Source organism: Pezoporus wallicus, unplaced genomic scaffold (genome assembly GCF_028554395.1).
Source record: "Pezoporus wallicus isolate ANWC-B61680 ecotype Strahan unplaced genomic scaffold, APGP_CSIRO_Pwel_v1 contig_9101, whole genome shotgun sequence".
In the NCBI taxonomy this organism is placed as follows: Eukaryota; Metazoa; Chordata; class Aves; order Psittaciformes; family Psittacidae; genus Pezoporus; species Pezoporus wallicus.
In genome coordinates, this window is record NW_026637394.1 from 27,066 (window position 1) to 46,782 (window position 19,717).

Below are 19,717 nucleotides of genomic sequence, written 5' to 3' on the forward strand. Positions count from 1 at the left end.
CTCAGTGGGGCTAATGGGGAGGCACTGGGGTTAATGGGGGGGGATTAGGGCTAATGGGGAGGGCATTGGGCTTAATGGAGGGGCTCAGTGGGTCTAATGGGAGGGCACTGGGGTTAATGGGGGTGCACTGGGGTTAATGGGGGGCACTGGCTTTGATGGGGAGCGCATTGGGTTTAACTGGGGCTGGCCCCGGGGGGGGTCGCATCCTCGGGGCCGTTGCCGGCGCCGTCCCCGCTCCGTTCCCGTTCCTTCCCGGCTGCCATTTCCCCTCCCTCCTTCCCCCTCCTTCCTCCTCCTCCTCCTCCTCCTCCTCCTCCCGTCCATTTTCTGCTCGGCTCCCGTTGGAAGCGGCTCCCATGTAACCGCGTCCCGTGTCCCCCCCCTCCCCGGGCCGCAGGATGCGGAGCTGCAGGATGCTGCGCCTGGCCAGCGTGCTGGGGCTCCTCATGCTCAGCATCGCCCTCCTCATCCTCTCGCTGCTCAGCTACGCGGCCCTGCGCAAGGACAGCGCCTTCGGGCCCCCCCGCGCCGCCGGGCCCCGCATGTACATGTTCCAGGCGGGATTCAGGTGAGGAGGAGACCCTCGGATACCCCCCCCCCCCCCCCCCCCCCCCCCTTCATCAGCAGCAGCAGCAGCAGCATCACCGTGTGCGGCGTTGGCACCGCGGGGGATGGAGGGCCGAGGGGGGGGCAATCGGTACCAGCCGGCCTGGCTTGGGGCATCCCGGTGCATCCCGACTCCATCTATCCCGGTGCATCCCAATGCATCCCAGTGCATCCCAACCCTGTCTATCCCAGTGCATCCCAATGAATCCCAGTGCATCCCAACCCCATCTATCCCAGTGCATCCCAATGCATCCCAGTGCATCCCAATGCATCCCAGTGCATCCCAACCCCATCTATCCCAGTGCATCCCGACTCCATCTATCCCGGTGCATTCCAATGCATCCCGGTGCATCCCAACCCCATCTATCCCGGTGCATCCCAATGCATCCCAGTGCATTCCAACCCCATCTATCCCGGTGCATCCCAATGCATCCCAGTGCATCCCACCCCCATCTATCCCAGTGCATCCCAATGCATCCCGGTGCATCCCAACCCCATCTATCCTAGTGCATCCCAATGCATCCCGGTGCATCCCAACCCCATCTATCCTAGTGCATCCCAATGCATCCCGGTGCATCCCAACCCTGTCTATCCCAGTGCATCCCAATGCATCCCAGTGCATCCCAACCCCATCTATCCCGGTGCATCCCAATGCATTCCAGTGCATCCCAATGCATCCCAGTGCATCCCAACCCCATCTATCCTAGTGCATCCCAATGCATCCCGGTGCATCCCAACCCTGTCTATCCCAGTGCATCCCAATGCATCCCAGTGCATCCCAACCCCATCTATCCCGGTGCATCCCAATGCATTCCAGTGCATCCCAATGCATCCCAGTGCATCCCACCCCCATCTATCCTAGTGCATCCCAATGCATCCCGGTGCATCCCAACCCTGTCTATCCCAGTGTATCCCAATGCATCCCGGTGCATCCCAATGCATCCCAGTGCATCCCACCCCCATCTATCCTAGTGCATCCCAATGCATCCCGGTGCATCCCAACCCTGTCTATCCCAGTGCATCCCAATGCATCCCGGTGCATCCCGACTCCATCTATCCCGGTGCATACCAATGAATCCCAGTGCATCCCAACCCCATCTATCCCAGTGCATCCCAGTGCATCCCAACCCCATCTATCCCAGTGCATCCTGACCCTGTCTATCCCAGTGCATCCCAATGAATCCCGGTGCATCCCAACCCTGTCTATCCCAGTGCATCCCAATGCATCCCGGTGCATCCCAACCCTGTCTATCCCGGTGCATCCCAATGCATCCCAGTGCATCCCAATGCATCCCAGTGCATCCCAACCCCATCTATCCCAGTGCATCCCAATGAATCCCAGTGCATCCCAACCCCATCTATCCTGGTGCATCCCAATGCATTCCAGTGCATCCCAATGCATCCCAGTGCATCCCACCCCCATCTATCCTAGTGCATCCCAATGCATCCCGGTGCATCCCAACCCTGTCTATCCCAGTGTATCCCAATGCATCCCGGTGCATCCCAATGCATCCCAGTGCATCCCACCCCCATCTATCCTAGTGCATCCCAATGCATCCCGGTGCAACCCAACCCTGTCTATCCCAGTGCATCCCAATGCATCCCAGTGCATCCCAACCCCATCTATCCCAGTGCATCCCAATGCATCCCGGTGCATCCCAACCCTGTCTATCCCGGTGCATCCCAATGCATCCCAGTGCATCCCAATGCATCCCAGTGCATCCCAACCCCATCTATCCCAGTGCATCCCAATGCATCCCAGTGCATCCCAACCCCATCTATCCCAGTGCATCCCAATGCATCCCAGTGCATCCCAACCCCATCTATCCCAGTGCATCCCAATGCATCCCAGTGCATCCCAACCCCATCTATCCCAGTGCATCCCAATGCATCCCGGTGCATCCCAACCCCATCTATCCCAGTGCATCCCAATGCATCCCAGTGCATCCCAACCCTGTCTATCCCAGTGCATCCTGATCCCATCTATCCCAGTGCATCCCAATGCATCCCGGTGCATCCCACCCCATCTATCCCAGTGCATCCCAATGCATCCCAACCCCATCTATCCTGGTGCATCCCACCCCCATCTATCCCAGTGCATCCCAGTGCATCCCAATGCATCCCAATGCATCCCAGTGCATCCCAATGCATCCCAATGCATCCCGATGCATCCCAACCCCATCTATCCCGGCGCATCCCGACGCATCCCGACGCATCCCAGTGCATCCCGCCCCACCTATCCCAGCCTATCCCGGCGCGGGCGCTGTCCGTGGTGCTGAAGGGCCGCTACCGCATCCCTGCGCCCGCTTCCCCAGGTCCCAGTTCGCGCTCAAGTTCCTGGATCCCTCCTTTGTCCCCATCACCCATTCCCTGAGCCAGGAGCTGCAGGAGAAGCCCTCCAAGTGGGTCTTCAACCGGACGGCCTTCGCCCAGCAGAGGTGAGCCCTGCATCGGCCCCTTCCCTCGGGATCCCTTTCCGTCCTCTGCTTGGCTTCGCCCATCCGAAAAGGCTTTTCCGCGCTGGATGATGCCTGGAGCCTCAACCGGAGCCGCTGATTCCATCCGTCCATGGGATCCGTTGGCATCCAATGGGATCCCATGGGATCCGTTACCCATCGAGCCACCCCCCCCCCAAAAATGGAGGCTGGAATTGTGTCCTCCCAAACGCCTCGGCCCCTCCGTGCCCATGGGAATGAGCAGAGGATGTGGCTGGTGGGTCAGAAGGAAGGGTAGCCAATGGGATCTTGGTCATTGAGCTTGGACCATGCTGGTGGGTCAGAAGGAAGGCTAGCCAATGGGATCTTGGTTGGTCAGCTTGGACCATGCTGGTGGGTCAGAAGGAAGGCTAGCCAATGGGATCTTGGTCGGTCAGCTTGGACCATGCTGGTGGGTCAGAAGGAAGGCTAGCCAATGGGATCTTGGTCATTGAGCTTGGACCACACTGGTGGGTCAGAAGGAAGGCTAGCCAATGGGATCTTGGTTGGTCAACTTGGACCATGCTGGTGGGCCAGAAGGAAGGGTAGCCAATGGGATCATGCTGGTGGGCCAGTCAGCTTGGACCATGACCATGCTGGTGGGTCAGAAGGAAGGCTAGCCAATGGGATCTTGGTCGTTGAGCTTGGACCATGCTGGTGGGTCAGATGGAAGGCTAGCCAATGGGATCTTGGTTGGTCAGCTTGGACCATGCTGGTGGGTCAGAAGGAAGGCTAGCCAATGGGATCTTGGTCGTTGAGCTTGGACCACACTGGTGGGTCAGAAGGAAGGCTAGCCAATGGGATCTTGGGTTGAGTCAGCTTGGACCATGCTGGTGGGACCATGCTGGTGGGAAGGAAGGCTAGCCAATGGGATCTTGGTGCTGGTTGCCAAGATCTTTGGACCATGCTGGTGGGCCAGAGGGAAGGCTAGCCAATGGGATCTTGGTTGGTCAGCTTGGACCATGCTGGTGGGTCAGAAGGAAGGCTAGCCAATGGGATCTTGGTCGTTGAGCTTGGACCATGCTGGTGGGTCAGAAGGAAGGCTAGCCAATGGGATCTTGGTTGGTCAACTTGGACCATGCTGGTGGGTCAGAAGGAAGGCTAGCCAATGGGATCTTGGTCGTTGAGCTTGGACCATGCTGGTGGGCCAGAGGGAAGGCTAGCCAATGGGATCCTGGTTGGTCAACTTGGACCATGCTGGTGGGTCAGAAGGAAGGGTAGCCAATGGGATCTTGGTTGGTCAGCTTGGACCATGCTGGTGGGTCAGAAGGAAGGCTAGCCAATGGGATCTTGGTCGTTGAGCTTGGACCATGCTGGTGGGCCAGAAGGAAGGGTAGCCAATGGGATCTTGGTCGGTCAACTTGGACCATGCTGGTGGGCCAGAGGGAAGGCTAGCCAATGGGATCTTGGTCATTGAGCTTGGACCATGCTGGTGGGTCAGAAGGAAGGCTAGCCAATGGGATCTTGGTTGGTCAGCTTGGACCATGCTGGTGGGCCAGAATGAAGGCTAGCCAATGGGATCTTGGTCGTTGAGCTTGGACCATGCTGGTGGGCCAGAGGGAAGCTAGCCAATGGGATCTTGGTTGGTCAGCTTGGACCATGCTGGTGGGTCAGGGATCCAATGGGATCTTGGTCGTTGAGCTTGGACCATGCTGGTGGGTCAGAAGGAAGGCTAGCCAATGGGATCTTGGTTGGTCAGCTTGGACCATGCTGGTGGGTCAGAAGGAAGGCTAGCCAATGGGATCTTGGTCGTTGAGCTTGGACCATGCTGGTGGGCCAGAGGGAAGGCTAGCCAATGGGATCCTGGTTGGTCAACTTGGACCATGCTGGTGGGTCAGAAGGAAGGCTAGCCAATGGGATCTTGGTCGTTGAGCTTGGGCCGCGTTTCCCCCTGGATCGATGACGGAGAAAGGGAAGTTCGGGTGGCAAAGGGGTGGGAAGAGGGGAATGAGCTCCCCATTTGCCTCTCGCTGCAGGCAGGAGATCCTCCAGCACGTGGACGTCATCCAGAACTTCTCGCTGACCAAGAGCCGCGTGCGCATCGGGCAGCTCCTGCACTACGACTACTCGAGCCACAAGTACGTCTTCTCGGTGAGCGCCAACTTCCGCTCGCTGCTTCCCGACGCCTCCCCCGTGCTGGACAAGCACTACAACACCTGCGCCGTGGTGGGCAACGGCGGGATCCTCACCGGGAGCCGCTGCGGCCGCGCCATCGACGCCGCCGACTTCGTCTTCCGCTGCAACTTCGCGCCCACCGAGGCCTTCCAGCGGGACGTGGGCCGGAAGACCAACCTGACCACCTTCAACCCCAGCATCCTGGAGAAGTACTACAACAACCTGCTCACCATCCAGGACCGCAACAACTTCTTCCTGAGCCTCCAGAAGCTCGACGGGGCCATCCTGTGGATCCCGGCTTTCTTCTTCCACACCTCGGCCACCGTCACCCGCACCTTGGTGGACTTCTTTGTGGAGCACCGCGGGCAGCTCAAGGTGCAGCTGGCGTGGCCGGGCAACATCATGCAGCACGTCAACAGGTACGGGGTGGAGGGGTTGGGTTGGCTTGGCTTGGGTTGGGTTGGCTTGAACCCATTTGCTTCCATGGGGAATTGCTTCCGGAAGGCCTTCCCGTCGCCGTTGCTGTGGGTTAGTGGGGGGATGAGGAGGGAATGGTTGGATTTGGGCTTTCCCAACCTTTCCCAATGTTTCCCAAACTTTTCCAACCTTTCCCAACCCTTTCCAACCTTTCCCAACCTGTTCCAACCTTTCCCAACCTGTTCCAACCTTTTCAAACCCTTTTTCATCCTTTTCCAACCTTTCCCAACCTTTTCTAACCTTTCCCAACCTGTTCCAACCTTTCCCACCTTTCCCAACCTGTTCCAACCTTTTCAAACCCTTTTCCATCCTTTTCCAACCTTTTCCAACCTTTCCCAACCTTTCCCAACCTTTTCCAACCTTTCCCAACCTTTCCCAGCCTGTTCCAACCTTTCCCAACCTGTTCCAACCTTTTCAAACCCTTTTCCATCCTTTTCCAACCTTTCCCAACCCTTTCCAACCTTTCCCAACCTGTTCCAACGTTTCCCAACCTGTTCCAACCTTTTCAAACCCTTTTTCATCCTTTTCAACCTTTCCCAACCTTTTCTAACCTTTCCCAACCTGTTCCAACCTTTCCCACCTTTCCCAACCTGTTCCAACCTTTTCAAACCCTTTTCCATCCTTTTCCAACCTTCCCCAACCTTTCCCAACCTTTCCCAACCTTTCCCAACCTTTTCCAACCTTTCCCAACCTTTCCCAGCCTGTTCCAACCTTTCCCAACCTGTTCCAACCTTTTCAAACCCTTTTTCATCCTTTTCCAACCTTTCCCAACCTTTTCCATCCTTTCCCAACCTGTTTCAACCTTTCCCAACCTTTCCCAACCTTCCCAACCTTTCCCAACCTTTCCCAACCTTTCCCAACCCATTCCAACCTTTATCCCAACCTTTCCCAACCTTTCCCAACCCATTCCAACCTTTATCCCAACCTTTATCCCAACCTTTCCCAACCCTTCCCAACCTGTTCCAACCTGTTCCATCCTTTCCCAACCCTTCCCAACCTTCCCAACCTTTATCCCAACCTTTATCCCAACCTTTCCCAACCTTCCCAACCTTTTCCAACCTTTCCCAACCCATTCCAACCTTTATCCCAACCTTTCCCAACCCTTCCCAACCTGTTCCAACCTGTTCCATCCTTTCCCAACCTTCCCAACCTTTATCCCAACCTTTATCCCAACCTTTCCCAACCTTCCCAACCTTTCCCAACCTTTCCCAACCCATTCCAACCTTTATCCCAACCTTTCCTAACCTTTCCTATCCCATTCCAACCTTTATCCCAACCTTTCCCAACCCTTCCCAACCTGTTCCAACCTGTTCCATCCTTTCCCAACCCTTCCCAACCTTCCCAACCTTTATCCCAACCTTTATCCCAACCTTTCCCAACCTTTCCTAACCTTTTCCAACCTTTCCCAACCCATTCCAACCTTTATCCCAACCTTTCCCAACCCTTCCCAACCTGTTCCAACCTGTTCCATCCTTTCCCAACCCTTCCCAACCTTCCCAACCTTTATCCCAACCTTTATCCCAACCTTTCCCAACCTTCCCAACCTTTCCCAACCTTTCCCAACCCATTCCAACCTTTATCCCAACCTTTCCTAACCTTTCCTATCCCATTCCAACCTTTATCCCAACCTTTCCCAACCCTTCCCAACCTGTTCCAACCTGTTCCATCCTTTCCCAACCTTCCCAACCTTTATCCCAACCTTCCCCCCCGCCGTTTCCCACCCCCATTCCTGACGGCGCTCTTCCCTTGGGCCGCAGGTACTGGCGGAACAAGCACCTCTCCCCCAAGCGGCTCAGCACGGGCATCCTCGTCTACACGCTGGCCTCGGCCCTCTGCGACCGCATCCACCTCTACGGCTTCTGGCCCTTCGCCCTGGACCCCAGCAGCCGCCAGGAGCTGCCCTACCACTACTACGACAAGAAGGGCACCAAGTTCACCACCAAGTGGCAGGAATCCCACCAGCTCCCGGCGGAATTCCAGCTCCTCGTCCGCATGCACGGGGACGGACTGGCCCGCCTCACCTTGGCCCCCTGCGCCTGAGGCGCTGCCGCCGCCGCGGCGATGCCTTCCTTCCCCGTTGGATCCCGGCCTCAAGGCCTTTTCCCCATGCTTTTCCTCCCTCCTGCCTTCCCGTTATCCCTGCTTTTCCCGAGGGGTTGGGAAGCCGCGCGCCCGTGCCATTCCGGCCGCTCCAGGATGAAGCCGGTGGCGCTTCCGTTGAGTTGGAGGGCTGAAGGCCCTTCTCCTCTCTCAGCATTCCATAGTCGTCTGCCCCTTGCCTCCGTCAGAGCCGGGAATGCTCCCTTTGGCCCCTCGTCCTTCATCCCCGTTCCCGAAGGCGCCGGGTCGGAAGAGCTCCCGCCGCGGGGAGGTGTTCCTTATCCCTCTTGGAAGAGCCCAAGCGAGGCTGGCCCTTGTTCCTTCCCACGCACGGGAGCCATGGAATGGGTTGGAAGGGATCATCGACCACGGTGCTCCAAGCCCCATCCTTGGACGCTGCCGGGGATGGGACATTCCCAGCTTCCTCGGGCAGCCCCTTCCAGTGCCTCTGCCCCCTCTTTGTAAGGAATTCCTGCCGGAGACCACCCCCTGCTCCAAGCTGATCCCATTCCCTTGCCCCCATCCCTCCATGTCCCTGATGAAGACCCGTCGCCAGCCTCGCTTTAGAGCCTGGAAGCCGCCCGGAGGCTTCCATGGGGGATTCCCTCCTCGCTATTCCAAGCATTCCCGCTCTCCCCGCTCGCTGTCCCTCGCGCCTCTCGTCTCCCCGCCTGGTCGTGCCGTGCCGGTGCCGCTGCCGTCCGCGTCCTTGTTGCTCTTCCCACCTCTTCGGGGTGGCCGGACCGCGGGCTTCCCAACGCTTTGGGATGAAGGAGCCAGCATCCCAAAGCCCTGCAGGCCCCTTGGGATGCTCGGAGCGTGGCCAAGGGGTTGAAACCGGCGAGCCCCCCCCCGATCCCAATGGAATCCTGGAGGAAGCCGCCTCGCACCGCTTGGGTTTGTTCCAACCGGGAATGGAGACCTGGGCGAGGAGGGAAGGGCTGGCAGCGGGAATCCTGCGCCTGGAATGCCGTCCCGCGGACTTCTCCACCTCTAAGGTGGGCTGAGGCCCACGGTGAAGGCCGAAGGTGGAGGCCGGGTGGGATGCTGGGAAGCCGCCATGGGATGAGGCAGGCATCATCCCGTCTTCGCCTCACAGGGAAGAGCATCCCAAAGCCTCCTCCCCGGCCCCCTTCGGGCAGTTTCAAGCCATGCCCGGTTGCCCTGCCCCTACATTCCCGTTGCCCACGGCTGTTCCCAGGAAGCTGGTGATATCCCGCTCGCTTCCAGCCTGGAGAACACCGGGAACACCGGCGGCCTAGAGCCCGCAAGGCAACACGGCTCCCTGTGGCTCAGGACAAGCGGCGCCGCTGGTTCCTCTCTTCCTTCCCCTCTCTTTGGCCCTGCCGCTCTCCCCAGCCCAATTCCCGATGGATCCATTCCCGTCCCAACTGAATGTCCAGACAAGCTCAAGGAATGTCGACCTATCGATGCTTCTAAGTCTGGATCAGCTCCCATGGAAGGCGCTGGTGGGATGCAGACCCCTTTGGGTACCATCCTTTGGGTACCATCCTTTGGGTACCATCCTTTGGGCAGCATCCTTTGGGTGCCACCCTTTGGGCAGCATCCTTTGGGTACCACCCTTTGGGTACCATCCTTTGGATAGCATCCTTTGGGTAGCATCCTTTGGGCAGCATCCTTTGGGTACCATCCTTTGGGCAGCATCCTTTGGGTACCATCCTTTGGGCAGCATCCTTTGGGTACCACCCTTTGGGCAGCATCCTTTGGGTACCACCCTTTGGGCAGCATCCTTTGGGTACCACCCTTTGGGCACCACCCTTTGGGCAGCATCCTTTGGGCAGCATCTTTTGGGCAGCATCCTTTGGGTACCACCCTTTGGGCAGCATCCTTTGGGTACCACCCTTTGGGCAGCATCCTTTGGGTACCACCCATTGGGTACCATCCTTTGGGTGCCACCCTTTGGGCAGCATCCTTTGGGTACCACCCTTTGGGTACCATCCTTTGGATAGCATCCTTTGGGTAGCATCCTTTGGGTACCACCCTTTGGGCAGCATCCTTTGGGTACCACCCTTTGGGCAGCATCCTTTGGGTACCACCCATTGGGTACCATCCTTTGGGTGCCACCCTTTGGGCAGCATCCTTTGGGTACCACCCTTTGGGCAGCATCCTTTGGGTACCATCCTTTGGGTGCCACCCTTTGGGCAGCATCCTTTCCCAGCGGGATGGGTGCCGGGTGCCGTTGGGTGCTGGCGTTGGGCTGACGGGGCCAGCAGCAGGAGCCATGGAGAAGGGATGGACGCGGGAATGGAAGCGGTGGGATTGCCTTCAAGTCCTTCCCTTGGCTTGGCCTTGGACCTTCACTGCCTGCATCCTCCATGGATGAGACGCGGAGCCTTCGGGATGAGCTGGATCCGCCGGCGACTGGGAGCGTGGAGAAGGGAAGCGGCTTTTCCAGGCGGGAATGGCTCGCTATTCCCATTGGATACCCACGATGGGGCTGGGAAGCAAAGGGCGCCGTGGTCGCGCTAAAAGCTCCTTCGTCCTCCGCCGTATCCGAGCAGCATCCGATTCGCACTGCCTAAAGCTCAGCAAGGGCCCGGGCCCGGGCTGGGAATGCCATGGAATTCCTTGGGGAAGCAGCCGGGCCCCTGTGGTTTCTGTGGTGTGAGCGTGCCTGCAGCATCGTGTGCCAAATCCCGACCTGGAATGCTCTGGTTTTCAATAAACGGGTTTCTTGTGCTTTGGAAGCCGCATCCCGGTTGATGGAGGGGTCCCAGGGAGGTGGGAAAAGGGGTGGGGGCAGCAGGATTGGGAACCGGGAGCCGTGGAGCAAGGGAAGGGGAAGGGGGGTGATGCCAATGGGAGCCAGGAGCAATGGAAGTGCTGGCCTCCTTTTCCCATCCCTTTTCCTATCCCTTTTCCCATTCCTTTTCCTATCCCTTTTCCTATTCTTTTTCCTATTCCGATGCCTATTCCTTTGTTTTCCCCCTTTCTTCTCCCTTCTTTCCCCTTTTCTCCCCTTTTTTCCTCCCTTTTCCCCCTTCTTTCCCCTTCTATCGTCTCATTTGCCCTCTTTTCCTTTTTTCTTTTTTCCCATTTCCCCCCTTTTTCCCAATTTTCCCCCTTTTTTCCCTTTCCCCCCTTTTTCCCATTTTCCTTTTTTTTGCTTTTTCCCCCACTTTTTTCCTCTTTTCCCAAATTTTTCCCCTTTTTTCCCAATTTTTCTCATTTCTCCACCTTTTTTCTGATTTTTCCCCATTTTTTCCCTTTTCTCCCAATCTTTACCGTTTTTTTCCTTTTTTCCCAATTTTTCCTATTTTTTCCCATTTTTCCCTTTTTACCCATTTTTCCCTTTTTCCTAATTTTTCCCCATTTTTCCATTTTTTCCCATTTTTCCCCCTTTTTCCTTTTTTTCCCAAATTTTTCTCCTTTTTTCCCATTTTCCCCCCTTTTTTCCCCACATTTTCCTATTTTTTCCCAACTTTCCCCCCTTTTTTCCTGTTTTTTCCCCATTTTTTCCCATTCATTTCCCTTTCCCCCCTTCTTTTCCCTTTTCCCCCTCTCCCAGCTCCCCGGTCTCCCCGCGGTCCCTTTAACCCCGCCCGTCCCCTCTCCCGCTCTCCCATTGGCCGCTGCGCTCTCTCAGGCCCCGCCCCCTCCCGTTGCGCTCCTGGACAGCTCCGGGCCCCGGTCCCGGTCCCGTTCCCGTTCCCTGCTCCATGAACGCGGAGCTGCCGCTGGAGCCGCTGGGCCCCGACGGCCCCATCCTGGGCTGCGGCTGCGGGTCCTGGTCCGGGTCCGGGTCCGGGTCCGGTTCCGTTCCGCCGCGGGCGCTCCCGGCGGGGCCGTGCTCGCTGCCGAGCGGCTCCGAGCTCCGGTCGGAGCTGGCACCGGCGCCGAGCGGGGCCTGCGAGCCGGGCCTCGGCCTCCCCCCGGGGGCCTCCTACGCGGCGCTGCCGCCGCCGCCGGCCGAGCTCCAGCCCCCGCCGCCCGGCCCCAGCCTCCCCGCCGCCGCCTTCGGCCTCTACGCGCCCCGCAGGGAGGCGGCGCTGGGGCCGGGGCCGCTGCCCGGGGCCCGGGGGGACCTCGCCTTCGAGCCGCCGTTGCCGAGCGCGCCGGGGGCGGCGGCGGAGGAGGAGCTGAACACGCGGGAGGTGGCCGGGCGGGTGGCGGCCGAGCTGAAGCGCTGCAGCATCCCGCAGGCCGTGTTCGCGCAGCGGGTGCTCCGCCGCTCGCAGGGCACCCTCTCCGACCTGCTGCGGAACCCCAAGCCCTGGGGCAAGCTCAAAGCCGGCCGCGAAACCTTCCGCAGGATGTGGAAGTGGCTGCAGGAGCCCGAGGGACGGCGGGTGGCGGCGCTGAGGCTCGCAGGTACCGGGAGAGCCGGGGCGGGCGGGGGGGAACGGGGGCAGCGGGCGCCTCCCGGTGTGGGCGACCGGAGCAGCGGCCCCCATTGTTCTAACGGGGACACAAATCCCGACCCCCCCCCCCCCTCCCTCCAGGTAACGGGAGCCCCCCCTCCTGCAGTGAGGGGGGAGGGATGGGGGATGCGGGGATGAGGGATGCAGGGATGAAGGATGCAGGGATGAGGGATGAGGGATGAGGGATGCAGGGATGAAGGATGCTGAATGAGGGATGCAGGGATGAAGGATGCTGAATGAGGGATGCAGGGATGAAGGATGCTGGATGAGGGATGCAGGGATGAAGGATGCTGGATGAGGGATGCAGGATGCTGGATGAGGGATGCAGGGATGAAGGATGCTGGATGAGGGATGCAGGATGCTGGATGAGGGATGCAGGGATGAAGGATGCTGGATGAGGGATGCTGAATTAGGGATGAAGGATGCAGGGATGAAGGATGCTGGATGAGGGATGCAGGGATGAGGGATGCAGGGATGAGGGATGAGGGATGCTGAATTAGGGATGAAGGATGCAGGGATGAGGGATGCAGGGATGAAGGATGCAGGGATGAGGGATGAGGGATGAAGGATGCAGGGATGAGGGATGCAGGGATGAAGGATGCAGGGATGAGGGATGAGGGATGCTGGATGAGGGATGCAAGATGCTGAATGTGGGATGAAGGCTGAGGGATGCAGGATAAGCGATACAGGATGAGGGATGCAGGATGAGGGATGAAGGATGAGGGATGCAGGATGCTGGATGAGGGATGAGGGATGAAGGATGAGAGATGAGGGATGCAGGATGCAGAGTGCAAGATGCTGGATGAGGGATGAAGGATGAGAATGAGGGATAGGGATGAGGGATGCAGGATACAGGATGAAGGATGCAGGGTGCTAGATGAGGGATGAAGGATGAGGGATGTGGGATGAAGGCTGAGGGATGAGGGATGCAGGATGCGGGATGCAGGATGCGGAATGCAGGATGAGGGATGCAGGATGAGGGATGCTGGATCCCAGGTCCCAAACCCAGTCCCACGCAGTCCTTTGGGTTCCGACCCCATCCCGCATTGTGCTTCCCGCAGCGCCCGCTTCCCTGCGTGGAGCCCATGGGATGGACACGGGGGTGCCGATGGGATGCGGGACGGCATTCCCATCCCGGCTGTCCGGAGTGCCGGGTGCCTTTGGAATAGGAAGGGCTTTGGGATCAATGCGGGCGACGGGGACGGATGGAAAGAGCCTCAATGCCCTACGGCTTGCATTGAGCTGCCCCGTTTCCAGCCCTGCTTGCCTTGCCCAGGCAGGGGTTTCCCTATGGAGCCGTGTTTCTAGGGCAGAAAACCGGGAATGCTGGGGCTGCCCCATCCCTGGAACGCCGGGCAGGGCTTGGAGCAAGCCCCTAGGGAAGGAGTCCCCCTTGGATCGAGACGAGCTTTAAGGTCCTTTATATTCGACACTCGCTCTTCCATTTTATCCCTCTTTTTCCCTCCTTTTCCCCCTTTTTCCCCCTTCCTGCTCCCGTTTTCCCTTCCCTCCCATCCCTTCCGTTCCCGTTCTCCCATCCCGCTCCGGTTAGTGCCGGCTTCAGCACCGCGGACAGCGGCGGGAGCGGGGAGGAAGCGGGAGGGATGTCGGGAATGGGGGGGGCGGAAGGGATCGGAGGATGATTGGGAATGGGGGAGCAGGGGGATGTGGGGAAGCGGGGGGGGGGGAGGCTGGGGGAGGGAGGGAGCGTTGGGAAGTGAGAGAGGGATGCGGGCTGAAGGGGAATGCTGGGATTGGTTGGGATGTGGGAGAAGGAAGAGGAGAGTGGGCTGGGGGTGCCCATAGGGAAGGCTTTGGGGGGGGGGGGGGGGGTGTGCGCTGTAGCCGGTGCGGTCTGCAGCTAAGTATTATGGGATGGGAAGCTCCGTATCCCTTGTGCTACCTACAGATAGAAGCCATTCCTTTATCCTCGTAGAGGAGGGCTCGTGCTGGAGCGATCCATGGGGCAAATCGGGATGCTGGGGGGTGGGGGGGTGGGGATGCACCAGCAACCTCCTGCCCCATCCCTGTGTTCCATGGGAGCCTTGTGCCCTGCCTTCCGGTCGGGAATTAGGCCTTCATCCCGCCCTTATGACCCCGTAAGGTCCCATAGGGCCCTGCCTCCATTGGACCTCATGGTCTGAGCGGGAAGCCATGGGAATGGGAGGGATGTGGGGGCTCTTCGGAAGGGGTCCCTTCCAAGCCAACCCATCCCATCCCAGTTATCCCATCGAGCCCACTCTAAGGCGTGATCCCGACTCCGTGCTTGCTTGCCTTTCCATTCCCGGTCTTTTCTTTTCTTTCCATGCCAAGTCCTTCCCATTCCGAGACTGGGAAATGCCTGCCAAAGCTGCCTGCAGCATCCCTGTCTCCATGGGGAGGATGCTGTGGTACCCGGGCCTGGGCTGGCGCGTCCCTCGGGGCCGCCGCCTACAACGTGGGATGGGGAAAGGGGCCGCTTCCAGCTCTGGGGGATGTAATTCCTTGCTCCTGGCTTGGGATTCCAAAGGGAATAGCTGCCGAGAAGGGGAAGCATCCGTGTGCCGTGCCTGAGGAGGGAAGGGCCCTGCATGCAAGCTGCCCCTGCCCATTGCAGGTCCCTTCCAAGCCATTCCATGATTCCGTGCTCTCCGAGCCCCGCTCCTCTCCTTGGAGTGCCCTAAGCCATCCCTACCCCATCCCTCTTCCCAGGCGGATGACATCAGCGGGAATCCTTTGGGATGGCGCGGGCATCCGTAAGGATTCCGTGCGCGGCATTCCAAGCCTTTGGAAAACCCTTCCGGTGGGGAATGTCGTGCTCGGGAGCAAACCCGTCCCGTTGCAAAGCACCCGGCTGCTCCCCCATAGCGCCTGTATCTGGGCCTTGGCTCTTCCCACCTTTCGCCCCAACTGGGATGTTTTGGGTGCTCCCATCCCAACGTTCCTCCCGGGCCAGGGGCCCCATGGAACGCTATCCCAAGCACACAGCTTAATTCCTTAGCTGAGTGGGTTCGATCCTGATTTGGGGCTGAGGAGGGACAATTCCACGCTCGGCCCATCCCGATGGAATTCTCTCTCTTCCCATCCTTTCCAGGCTGGTTTGAAGCCCGGACCTGCTCCACTCTCAGCACTCCGTGTTCTCCCCCTAGCAGCCGTTAAGGCCGCTTTAAGATCCGTTAAGACTGGGGCTAGGACCCGTCGCCATCACCGGGCTCATGGGCCGCAATCCCAAGCTCCTGCCGGCTGCTTTGTCGCCTTCCATGGGGAGCGGAGTGCTGCCGTTGGGATGGAGCATCCCCACCTCGCCTGTGCCGGCTGGGGCTGGTACCCACGGCGATGGAGCCCGCTTCCACCCTGACCTTTCCTTTGTCTCCCTTTCCCAGCCTGCAGGCGCAAGGAGCAGGAGGCCGGGGCGGCGCGGGCGGGCGGCGCCGTGCCCAAGCGCTCGCGCTTGGTCTTCACGGAGCTGCAGCGGCGCACGCTGGGCGCCGTCTTCCGGCAGAACCGGCGCCCGTCCAAGGAGCTGCAGGCCTCCATCTCCCGCCAGCTGGGCCTGGGGCTCCCCACCGTCAGCAACTTCTTCATGAACGCCCGGCGCCGCAGCCGCGAGCAGCGGCACGACGAGCGCGCCGCCGCGGCCCCCGCGCCCTGCGGCAGGGCCTGACGGCACCCGCGACACCGCCCCGCCGATGGCCCCATCTCTTTGGACACGCCGAAGCAAAGAGCTCAGGTCCAAGGGTTGGGTTTGGGTTGGGGTGCGTTCCGTCCATCCACCCATCCATCCATCCATCCATCCATCCACCCACCCATCCATCCATCCATCCATCCATCCATCCACCCATCCATCCATCCATCCACCCATCCATCCATCCATCCATCCATCCATCCATCCACCCATCCATCCATCCACCCATCCATCCATCCACCCATCCATCCATCCATCCACCCATCCATCCATCCATCCACCCATCCATCCATCCATCCACCCATCCATCCACCCATCCATCCATCCACCCATCCATCCATCCACCCATCCATCCATCCACCCATCCATCCACCCATCCATCCGTCCATCCACCCGTCCATCCATCCGGCGGTGGTCCCGACCTCGACGCGACAAGCACAAAGCCACAGGGGCAGCCCCGACCCAAAGCACAGCCCCACGGGCTGGCTCGGGGGGGGCAACCGCGTGGGCTCAAGCCGTTCCTACCTCCCTTTAGCTGGCCGGGAACGCGGGATCCCCTCCAGAGCGCATGGGGCGTTCCAAGGGGGAATTTTAGGGGCGTTGCGAGCAGGACCAAACCAAACCCAAGCCCTCCCGATGCCTTCACCCCCCCCCCCCAACCGCGCCACCGGGAGCCCCACACACCAAAGAGGCAGCAGCAAGCGAATGGAAACCAAAGAAACCGGTCCCGCGCCGCGGCGGCGACGGGAGCCACGCCAAACCAAGGGAAGCCAAGGAAGCCAACCGTGGCCAGCTCCAGCAGCCAATCGCGAGGCTTGGAGAAGCAGGAGGCGGGGCCCCCCCCCCACCCCACCCCGCCCCATTGCAGGTGGTCTTTCACTCGTGCCTATGCAGTTTCCTCCCCACAGGAGCCGAGCGAGCGAGAGCTCGGCAGCTACACAACCAAAGACAAGGAGGCTTCGCACCTGTGGCGTTGAGCTCCCCATGGGTTCCCTTGGGGGGGGGTTCCCTTTGGCTCGCCCCTCTTTCTGCCCCACACTCTGGTGGTTGGGCCTGATGGGTTCCGTTGGGTGCAGTTGTTGTCGCCCTCTACGCGTAGAGCTTCGAAGAGCCTTCCTTTGGCGTGTGGAGCCCATTGAGCATCCTCCTCCTCCTCCTCTTCTTCCTCCTTCCCCAGGGATAAGACTGCCTGTAGCTGGGGATCAAGGTACACCCGGATGGGTGCCGGTGGTTGGTCAAGTGCTACGGCCCCGCTCCATCTCTTGCCTTTCAACTTGGGCTTCTTCACTCTTCCGAGTGCGTTGCATGGGCCTTGGAGCACCCTGTCCCGGTGCGAGGTAGCCCTGGGGGTTGGAACTCCAAGTCCATCCCAGCCCCAAAGCCGTCCAGGATGCATCCCCAGAGCCATACCAAAGCCAACGCAGGCAAAGCACTGCTTTCCTCCAACCCCCTGCCCACGTCATGGGGCTCGCTCCTCTCATCCCTCCTGCTCCTGCTATCCCAGCACCATCCACGCCGTGCCCTTGGAGTAGCGACTACGGCGCGCGCGTCCCAGGTGAATCCGCCTTCCAAGAGCCCTTGGATATCGCCGCCGTTGAAGGGCTTTGGTCCTCATCCCTCTTCCCAAAGACCTGAGGAGGATTAAACCAGCAACCGCCGCTCCAACCTGGGAATGGGACGCAGGAGACGGGAATGCCGCGGCACCGCCACCGGTCCACCGGTGCTCGTCCCAACGCCAAAGCGGTTTTAAGGCGTGGGGCAGCCCCGTTTCCCTTTCTGGGGAGGGCACCTTCACCCGTGGGAGGCTTTGCAAAGGGCCAAGCTTCCAATGGGATCCGTTCGGTTCCTGAGGCTTTGGGATTGAACCCCAAACCGTCTCTATGGAAGGCAAGCGCGGGCTTGCTCCAGTGCAGACGCCATGGAGCGGGAAGATCCCATAGGGATTCCGCCTGGACGCAGAGCGCAGGATGAGGCCACGCTTGCACCCCAGCCTTTGGGGCTGGATTTGGGATGGACTTTGCTGATGGATCCCATTCTGCACCCTTTGCTCACAGGTACCTTTAAGCACCACCGCCTGCCTTCAAGCGGGAGTCCGAGGACAAGCAAAGGCTTTTCCACCTCCAACCCTGCATCCAGAATGGATTCGGCCTGGGATGGGATGGGATGGGATGGGAAAGACCTTGGGGTGCTTTGCCTGGACCTTGGGGCTTCTTCACGCTGAAGCAACAGGAGAGCCCCCTTCGGCAAAGCTGCTTCCAAGGAGGAGCTTTGGCGCGCGCGAAAGGATGACCAAAGAGAAAAAACAGGGAGAAAAAACAGGGAAAAAGGGAGAAAAACCAGGAAAAAAAGGAGAAAACCAGGAAAAATCCCCCCCTTCCCTCCCCTTGTATTGCTAGTGAGAACCAAAGAGCCTACCTCACCGTGTTGCTGATACCAAAGATACCCAAGGTCTCTTGACCCTTCCATCCTCTTCCCCCCTACCCGAAGCATCCCATGAAGGGGATTCCCTCCGGGATGCTGCTTGATATCCCCACCAGCTCCACAGCTGGGGTGGGTACCCAAGGGAGGGACCCCTTGCTGGGAGGACAGCGAAGGCCCCTTCCTTGGCTGCGGAGCATCGCTGCTGGGCCGTGAGCCTTTCCCTATGGAGCATCCCTCGGGGTGCCCATGGAGCCCTCTGTCCGCGTTGCCTTCGCTCCGTCGTCCCCGGGGCACCAGTGCCTTGCGCGAGCCAAAGCAGCGGCCTCGGGGCCTCTCGGGGCCCTCCTCCTCCTCCTCCTCCTCGTGACTCTTCCCATGGATACCTCAGCTCCAAGCGGGCCTCGGAACAGGCCCATGGATACCAAAGGCCCTTCCCTTCCCTTCCCTAACCCTAACCCTAACCCTATTGCCTGCCCTTAAGGCTGTGGTGGGGATGTGCAACGAACCCCTTCCACGTGGCCTTCCCCAGCAGCCGGCACCTGCCGACGTTCCGGACCGCTGGAATCCCAGGTCTGTGACAGCCACGGAGCTGGAGCAGCCAAAGAGGAAACGGCTTTCCTCGCTGAGCAGCCGAATTCCATGGCTCCCAACCTCGCTTTCCGAGCTCCCGATGTAACCCCCCCCCCCCCCACCCCAACCCTTCTTTGCCAAAGCTCAATAAAGGAGGAATCATTCCCTTGGGAATGGGATCGTTCCGTTCCGAGCGCTGCACGGTGCCCACCGGGGGCTCTGCTCCAGCCCCCTCAGTTCATCGAGCTCTGTTGTGGCCCCCCCCATGCACCAGTTTGAGCCCAAACTGGGCGTTCCAGCTGGAACTGGCTGCTGGGATAGCAGCGCATCCGTCGGGAACGATGCTCTGCGCTGGCGCAGGGGCAGGGCTGGCATTCCCGGCATTCCCTTAACCGGCTCCCGTTGGAGAAGGGGACAAAGCAGGAGCGAGAGGGCATGGGGACAAGGGAACTGGGGGGCCGGGACAATGGGAACGGCGCTCACGCGCCCGTGATCCGGAGGGAGCGCGCGCATTCCAGGGGTTTCTTCCGAGAGTTTAATTGCGATTCCGCCTGGCTGGCAAAGAAGAGAGATGGGGATGCAACCCGCGGGGGGGGTCACATCGCATGGAAGCCCTGGTTGGGTGTGAAACCCCTGCGTTGGGATCGAAGTGAGGCGTCAGGAAGCCAAAGGAACTCAGCCCCCTCTCCCATCGGGCAGAATTCCGGCTCCTTGCGAGGGATGTTCCCGGGAAACCCCTGCTGCTGCCGGGCTCAGCCTCCCCTCCAAGCCCAGGCCGTAGCCACGCGCCGCTGCAGCCCCTTCTCCAAAGCACATCCAGGGAATGCTTCGAGATTCCCAAAGGGAAAAGAGCCTAACCCTGAGCCAAGCCTTCCCTTTACCCCCCGCTCCGAGCTCCCTCCATTCCC

At 59.9% G+C, this 19,717-nt stretch overlaps 2 protein-coding genes across 2 annotated transcripts; both read left to right on the forward strand.

The window, feature by feature from the left end:
- Nucleotides 1–398: 398 nt before the first annotated feature.
- Nucleotides 399–7,712, forward strand: ST8SIA3 (ST8 alpha-N-acetyl-neuraminide alpha-2,8-sialyltransferase 3). The gene is made up of 4 exons (XM_057405343.1): nucleotides 399–568; nucleotides 2,922–3,044; nucleotides 5,057–5,614; nucleotides 7,430–7,712. The coding sequence occupies exons 1-4, from the start codon at nucleotides 399–401 to the stop codon at nucleotides 7,710–7,712; spliced, it is 1,134 nt and encodes a 377-aa protein (XP_057261326.1).
- A 3,740-nt stretch (nucleotides 7,713–11,452) lies between these two features.
- On the forward strand, nucleotides 11,453–15,797 carry ONECUT2 (one cut homeobox 2). Its single transcript, XM_057405305.1, has 2 exons — nucleotides 11,453–12,104; nucleotides 15,517–15,797. Exons 1-2 carry the CDS (start codon nucleotides 11,453–11,455, stop codon nucleotides 15,795–15,797), a joined length of 933 nt encoding a protein of 310 aa, XP_057261288.1.
- The last annotated feature ends 3,920 nt before the right edge of the window (nucleotides 15,798–19,717 follow it).